An 8,261-nucleotide genomic window follows, 5' to 3' on the forward strand; every position below is an offset into this window, starting at 1 on the left:
TTTTCCTTACGGCGTGTGGGAGCGCCCCATGTTCCCTGCAGCGGCCGTCCTGTGCCGAACGTGGGCCTGGCAGCATCGCTCCCCAGTCTCGTCCGGGGCTCCACGGGCGGGCTCGGCCGTGCGACACTGTCTTTACACAGACGTGTGCTGCTTCTCCTGCCAGGAGGAATCAGGTGGCTTGTTCGCTGGCCCCAGGCAGTCGGACTGACCAAAGGGCAGGCCAGCCCAGCCCTCACCGGTCACCTCCACGTGCGGGGCTCTGGAGATGCTGTGGAGAAGGGACACCACCTTGGCCCGGGCCGGGCACAGTGGGGCTCGTCTCGCTGGGCATCCAGGAGGCACCCGTGGGACGGACAGCTTGGGAGGGTGAGCTGTGTCCGAGGGGAGACAGGTGTTCGCAGGGAGCCCTGGGCAGCAGCGCTCAACGGCTGCTGGGAAGGGGGAGCGTGGGCCCCCACGACTCCGGGGAGACCCTGCCCCTTCCCCTTGTGGGGACTTTACATGGACGCCAGGGCCAGCCAGTTCTGTGGCGAGGGCTGAGATGGGAGGGTACGGCCACTGGTGGTCCTGCTCTTGGGGACGACACGTCCAGGCTGTGTCTGGCTGCTCCCGGACGTCACCAGGCTCCCCTGCTCTGGCCTTGGTGCTTCCCGGCACGAGACGCTGATGGCCCCACGTAGCGCTGCTCTCCCGGCAGGAAGAAGAGGGTCTGTCTCCACTCCTGTGGCCAGAAGTGTGTCCCACAGCACGTAGCTGCCTGGGAAGCTTGGTTTTATGGCTGGACACACGGATCGTGTCCAGCATTCCCAGACTTATGCTAGCAGGGACACGGAGGACACCCGGGAGGGCACCGGCAGACATGGCCCACGCTGATGGGACCATCGACGGCCCCGTTGTCACTTCGGTTCCATTCAAATTGCAAAATACATCAGGGAATGGTTCCGACTCTGGGACGTGTGAGCCGCTGGAGGGCAGCGCCAGAGGGACGTTTCGGCCTAACGGCCGCATGTTAGAAAAGCTCTCTTAAGTGAAAGCTGTTACCGTCTTGGAACGAACTGCTCTGGCCTGAGAACACATCTGAGATTTTATTTAGACGATTCCTGTCATTATGTTGTCATTTCACATTTTAATAGACGTTTTGAGGTCTGGTGTTGGCACTGCAGGACCAGTAATTCCCACACCGCAGCCACTCTCTGGGGGTCACAGGGCAGGCAGGCGGACGTGTGCGGGAGCCTGGGGTCCAGTGCCACCGCCTGCACCACGGGATGGGGTGTGTGGGTGACGGGGTACGGGAGGGAACAGCTGGCACCTGTGCGCGGAACTGGGGACAGATGAAGCGTATGTGACCTGTCCGCACGGCCACGTGCAGGAGCCGTGGCGGTGCATGGTCCCCCCCCCCCCGCGGTGTGTGCATCGGGCGCGTGGGGAGCTCACAGATGTGCGCGGTGCCCGCAGGCGTGCACCGTCCAGTTCCGTGGCGGCCCCGGAGGGTGTGGTGGCCCAGGCCTGCAGACGGCTGCAGGGACGGCTCAGTTGGGCCAGACTCACTGGTGGCCGTGATATCCAAGTCCCCAGGGCACTGTCCCCCTGACACTGTGTTAACGGAGCCATAGCAGGGACGCGGGGGCACTGGGGCTTCCCGCGTCTTTTGTCCATTTCAGATCCGGTCTCCAGCGGGGCTGGCGGGGGAGGACGCGGCTCCTGCTCTCCCAGCAGCCTCAGCAGGAAGGCACGGCCACCCCCACGCACAGCTGGGGCCCAGCTCCACACTTACCCCCCAGCAACAGCTTTCCTCCCCATGCCTCGGTTTCCTGATTTGTGAACAGCCTGCTAACAGTGCCTGCCTCCTGAGGGGGTGGGAGGATTAAATGGGGCCCCATGTCGTGTGGAGGGGTGCGTGAGTGAAGTGTGTGTGCAGCGTGGCAGCTGCCCGGCCGAGACGAAGGCCTTGGGAGGGAAGGGAGCACGTGCGGTGTTTTATCTGGGTCTTGTGTCCGATGTGTAGAGTTTTCTGGTCCGAGCAGTCTGGACCAGTGTGTGCAGACATGGGCCTGTTTTGGAATATACTTGGTATGACTGGAATGTGGGAGCGTGAAGGGCCGGAGGGGCCAGTCCTGGAGGAATTTTGGGCCCGGTGTAGATGAGGAGCCCTGAAGTGTTTGAACGAGAGAGAGGGAGCGCCTGCTTGTATCTGAGGGCGTTCCGGGCGCCCGGTGCAGCAGGCTGCGAGGCCGGGCAGCTCTGCAGGCAGGGCCGTGTGGGAGCTTGTTCCTGTGCAGGACCGGAGGGGCCCCGCTGCATGACCGAGGGATGCGGAGCAGAGGCCAGACCCGGCCAAGGCAGCAGCAGACACAGGGAAACATGGGGATCAGAATGGGCCAGACTTCTCGGCCGTCGGGTGGAGCGGGAGTGGGGTGGTCCTCTTTCCATCGCCTGGATGAGCAAGTGGGTCTGTTACACAGCTCAAAGTCACACTACTAACCAGGAAAGCTGGGCTTCAGACTTGGGTCTCGGACTCCAGAGCCGGTGACTGTTGGGCATTCAGAAAGGTTACTGTATCAAGTTCATCTTGGTTACAATTGATAAAACTTATTTGCTCACGTAACCAAAGAATACTGAGGTAGGGCTAGCTTCAGGCTAGGCTTGATCCAGTGATGGAGGAACGTCACCAAGGATCTGGTCTCTTGAACGTGAACTTTATCTTTGGACTAGCTCCCCTCATGGACCCAGGATGCCTGCCACCAGGTCTAGTGGTGACCCAGGGCTTTGCCACCGTAAAAAGAGTGTCCTGAGAGTTACCGTGGCCACCAAGCTTAGGTCACATGGCAGCCCCCATCCCCTGGATCGAGTGCCCACCCTGGGCGCTGGCGCCACCTGCTGGCCCATGTGGACAGCACACCATGTCTTAACCGGGAGGTGAAAATCCACCCCCCCACCCCTGCGCAGGCTGTGTATGTGGCTGTTAAGAAACCTCTTTTCTTTACAAAACCGAGGACACCAGAAACAGATTGACCCAGAAACATTCAAAGATTTCTACAACTGCTGGAAGGAGGCAGAAGCAGAGGCCCAGGAGGTCAGTCTGCCCTTGTCGGTGGTGGAGCACCTGGATAAGAACGAGTGTGTTTATAAGCTGTCGAGCTCCGTCAAGACGAATCGCGGCGTGGGCAAGATCGCCATGACCCAGAAGCGCCTGTTCCTCCTGACGGAAGGGAGACCGGGCTACGTGGAGATTTCCACCTTCAGGAACATCGAGGTAAGAGTGCAGCCAGCCGGCCCGTGCTGTGTGCTAACTCGAGGTGCCCTTCGAGCGTAAAGGTGGTCATCGTCCCCACTGAGGATGCTCAACTGTGGCCTCATCTTACACCTTATGTTTATTTTCGCGAGGCGTGTTGGACGTGTTAATCCAGCTCTGACTACTCCTGGAGACGGGAGCAGCAGCAGGGTACTCAGCCTCGGTGAACGCTGGCCTGTGGACCCCCCCGTCCTCCAGTCCCCCCCACACCTGCTGAGTGCCTTTGTGTGGATGTGCTAACGGGTCACGCCTGTGGTCAGCCAGGAAGGTTCGTGAGCTCTCGGACACGGGCCAGGGTCCCCGACACCCTGGGACCTATGTCTGACAGCAGGGTCACACGGAGGCCCGTCTCTTGGCCCATCCCTCTCCTCCTGGCTGGGACCAGGCTCCGCCTGGGGCTCCCTGCACCTCACCCCGGCCAGCCCCAGCTCTGCCCCTCGGTCCTGGGCCTGTTTTCGCACTCAGGAGGAGCTGCCGAGCACCCTGGCTGGTGTGGACAGGGCGCGTGTGCGGACAGGGCAGTGGGGATCTCCAGACCGCTCCCCTCACTGACCCAGAGTTCCTGCCAGGGGACATTTCTCAGACCTACTTCTTCTTCTTCTGCCTCCGTAGGAAGTGAGAAGTACCACCGTAGCTTTTCTGCTCCTGCGAATACCCACTTTAAAAATTAAGATGGCATCCAAGAAAGAAGTGTTTGAAGCTAATCTGAAGACGGAGTGTGACCTGTGGTACCTGATGGTGAAGGAGATGTGGGCCGGAAAGAAGCTGGCTGATGACCACAAGGTCTGGGGACGCGTGCACGTGCTCATTCCACAACTCACGGCTCGTCTCGGGGGCTCGGGCATGGTCCCGTGAGCACAGGTCGGGTTAGACAAGCTCCCGCCAGAGGCACTGGAGATGCCATGGTTTGCATGGCCCAGTGCACGGCAAGCGGCCTCTGGGGACACTGTGGAGGGACAGGGGCTGGACTCGGAGGTCTGAGTTGGGTCCTACGGGCACACCCTGCTCCAGGCTCTCCTCTCTACCTCCCAGGAGTAGGGTTCTGGCAGGGGGCACGTCCTCTGGTAGACTTACGTTTACAGCCTAGGGGTTTGTGTGCTTTCTCTAACTTGGGGCCACATTGGTAGCTTTGAGTACACGGAGTGAGGACTGCGCGGGCTCGAAGGGCACCGTGGACAGAGGCACTGACGGCGCACCCATGGGGTGAGAGGTCTTACTGTTTAGATGGCAGGATAAGCCTGGAAAGCCCACAACCCAATGCGCAGAGCGTGGATGGGAACTCACATAGGGGCAGGTCAGGGGCCACAGAGAGGTGCGCAGGCCACGGTCGTCCGAGGGAAGGTGGGGGAGGCACCCGGCGCCACAGGGGCAAACAGTAAGAACGGACTGTGCATGGTAGAAGCACTGCCTTTGTGAGCAAAGTCGCCAGGCACTGGGGGGCCTAGACCACGGCTACGGAGGGAGTCTGTCTGTCTGGAGCAGGGAGGGGGCCAGGTCCTTTCCAGGGTTCGAATACTCTGTGACTTTCAGACCAGCCGTCTGATTTTATGCCCGCTGCTTTATTTCACACAAACCAGCACAAATAGAGCCCACAGGCCACGGGCCGCCTCTGGCTGTCTTTGAGCCCCGGTCACAGAGCCGAGTGGTTGCCAGAGATCCCAAGGCCCATGGAGCCCGAGGTATTAGCTGCCTGGCCCTTTGCAGAACGCGTTTGCCACCCCTGGTATAAATGATCAGCGTTTGTCTTAACTAAGATGGTAAAAGTCGTTCACGTGACATCAGCTCCAAATGTCAACCATCCGTGTTGCCTTGAAAAAACACGCCTCTTTAAAGGTATTGTTTGATGTAATGTCACAAAGTCTCACAGGCATTTTACTGACCGTGTTGAAATGAGCGCCTTTCCTCCCGCAGGACCCCCAGTACATCCAGCAGGCGCTGACGCACGTCTTGCTGATGGACGCCGTGGTCGGCACGCTGCAGTCGCCGGGCGCCATCTATGCCGCCTCCAAACTGTCGTACTTCGATAAGATGAAGAATGAAAGTAAGAGACGCGTGTACCTGACAGAGCCGTGCTGCCCCGAACGTGTCTTCTATATTTTTATCCGGTTGACGTTAGAACCGATCCCAAATTTCTCACTTTTTTCCTTTTACACTTTTACCATTAATTTTTGAGTAGCCCCTGGGCGCCCTGCACGTACCAGGACCCCTGGGGGGTTTCCTGTGTTTGAGGTCTGAGTAACGTCCGTGCCACAGAGGCCGGGTGCTGTTTGTCGGCATTCTTCGTTGCCAGCAACACATCTCCAGCAGCTGGTTACGTGGAATAGGGATTTGTGGACGGCTGTTGAGTGGCTCGCGGAGTCCCCGGTGAGCTGTGTATGGTCGGCGAGTCGACTGGAGCCCACGTGGGGGCCCCGGGTGGATGGATCTTTTCTTCCCCTTGATGGGGTCGGTTTCCCCAGACAGGAATTCTCTGATCACCTGCGTGCAGATCTGAATCTGGCTCTCACATTCTGGAAGCCACACAGAGACAGGTTGGAAGTGGGCTGTTTTTATTTGGTGGGTGGTGGATTTTTCCAGTCTAGGAAATAGCAAATGGGTGAGAAGAACTTTATGCACTGCTCTAGCTACTTCTGCTTTGTTTCAACTTTTAAATGATCGAAAGCCAACGGTCTTGTGATTTGCACGAAGGAGAGAATACAGAGAACTGCTTACTGTTACCATCACTCCGAGCCCCGGCTGCCCTGTGCCAGGTCCACAAGCCACACCAGGTTCATGAAACACAGGCGAACCATGTGGGGATGTTTTTAGACCATCTCTAGTCCTGTTTGTATGCACTGTTTTTAAATCGCAGCTTTACTGAGACGGAATTTACGCACGCTGCTCGGGGCGGGCGTCCGACTCCGCGGTGCGAGTGTGTTCACAGACGTGTGCAGCATCAGCAGAGCGGGCTTTAGAACATCTTCATCGCCCGGAAAGAGAGTCCGTGCCACTTAGGAACCACCCCCAGCCCCCAAGCAACCACTGATTCTCTCTCTCTCTCTCTCCCTCTCTCTGGATTTGCCTGTTCGGGCATTTTACATACGCGGCTCCTACAGCACCTGTCCTGTGAGTGGCTTCTTTCATTAAGCACAGTGTTTCAGAGTCCGTCCCTGAAGCAGGTGTCCTGTGTCACCCCTTCCTGTGGCTGAGTGACGTTCCATCGTGTGGAGGGACTGTCAGCTGACCGCTTGGGTTGTTTGCACATTTCGCTGTTGCAGATGGCGTGGCTGTGCCCACTCGCGGACAGGTTTTGTTTGTGCCTGCTGTCCTAGCTCCTGGGTACAGAGCTGGAGACTCTGGGTTTTAAAATGTTCCCAATTTAGAAGAAACAAACCTCAGCTAAGTGTTTATTCGCTTTGGCGCATGTTGCTCTTTGCCACGTCTGTCGCTAACTGTGAGCTCTCTGATGCTTCCTGTGTCCCAGACCCTCCTCCGACTGTGTCCTGGAACCCCCCATCCCGGAACCCCCTTTCCTGGGAGCAGGCAGGAGGCTCTGGTCACCACAGCACCAGCAGAAGTGACTGGGAGGGGCTCTTGTCGACAGGCCTGGAGGCAGACGTTGCTTCCTTGTTACTTTTCTCGTTAGGAACAAAATCCTACACTTCAGTTCGGCTGTTTATCTCAGTCCAAGCTCAAGTCTCACCTTTGTCAAGAGTTTCTGCAAAAGACTTCTGATCCCTTCATAAACGAGGCACACTGTCCCCTCGCTGGCTGCCAGCGCCTGCCAGCTCATTCTTAAGTGTCACCCACCCTGTTCCCTACGGTGAAGGCGGGCTGTGTAGGCTGTGTCCCTGACCCCTTGTCACCCACAAGAGCTGCTCTCTGGTGAGCAAAGTTTAATGAGGTAAAGGCAGTAATCCAGGATTCAGTAGCCTGGCATCCACTCACGCCAGAGGTCTGAAAATTAAACTTTATGAAATTCTGCACCCTGTCCCCAGTGGGAGGCATTTGGGAATGCTGGAGACCTCTGTGGCTGTGCAGGGTGCTACCGGCAGCTCCTGGTGAGGCCGAGGCTGTCACTGACTACCCCGCGGCAGCCACAACTGTGTCCTGAGACGTCCACGGCGCCCAGGCTGAGAGACTGCGCTCAGGCTAGTTGTCTTGGTTTTGTCTTGAGAATAATCACTGAGAAATGTTTTAGGTCTTATCTTTGGTGGGTAATCGGAGACGGCTGAGAGCGGACAGAGGTCAGATCACACAGCTTCCTGGTTGGGATGTGAGCGGTCTTGCCCGCAGTCCACACACACAGCAAGGGAGGGAGGCCGCCTGGACGGGGAAGCCTTACTCTGATGTCTGGTGTCAAGCGTATGAAGTTCCTGGTGGGAGCGGCGTGTTCAGGCTGGGGGAGAACACCGGTTTCCCCGAGTCCGCGAGACTAACAGAGTGCTTGCGTTTCAGTGCCCACAGCGTTTCCAAAGACAACCTCGGAAACCCTGAAGCACAAGATCAACCCTTCAGCGGGAGAGACTTTGCCACACGCTGTCGACGTCTTGCTGTATACCCCAGGTGAGGGGAGCTGCTTGCTTGTTGCTGCTCTTTCCAGCACTCGGTGACTTCGGGTTTGTGTTGAGGTCAGCCCCGAAGTGAAGGGGGACAGGATGTGACGGAGGGCGGGTGGGGACCGGGTGGGTTTCTACCTGTTGAGGTGAGGCCCTGAGCAACGAGGTAAAGCTGGGTAGCCATTCGTGGGCTCCACCTTGTGAAGACCAGAGCCAGGGGAGCCCGTGGAGACCCTGTATCGTGGAGGACGGAGCCAGGGTGCCCACGGAGACCCCACATCGTGGACACCCTGCATCGTGGAAGCCAGAGCCAGGGGAGCCCGCGGATACCCCACATCGTGGAGGCTGGAGCCAGGGCGCCCGCGGAGACCCCGCATTGTGGAGTCCAGAGCCAGGGGAGCCCGCAGGCACCCCACATCGTGGAGTCCAGA

The 8,261-nt window shown here is 58.4% G+C and overlaps 1 protein-coding gene across 1 annotated transcript in view; it reads left to right on the forward strand.

The window, feature by feature from the left end:
* Nucleotides 1–8,261, forward strand: part of DENND3 (DENN domain containing 3) — a 51,942-nt gene that overhangs the window by 30,444 nt on the left and 13,237 nt on the right. Inside the window, 4 exon segments of the mRNA XM_040625563.1 lie at nt 2,994–3,253; nt 3,905–4,075; nt 5,204–5,333; nt 7,730–7,837. Of these exon segments, the coding sequence (XP_040481497.1) occupies nt 2,994–3,253; nt 3,905–4,075; nt 5,204–5,333; nt 7,730–7,837 (669 nt within the window).

Source organism: Ursus maritimus, unplaced genomic scaffold, assembly GCF_017311325.1.
Source record: "Ursus maritimus isolate PB19 unplaced genomic scaffold, ASM1731132v1 scaffold_9, whole genome shotgun sequence".
Lineage (NCBI taxonomy): Eukaryota > Metazoa > Chordata > Mammalia > Carnivora > Ursidae > Ursus > Ursus maritimus.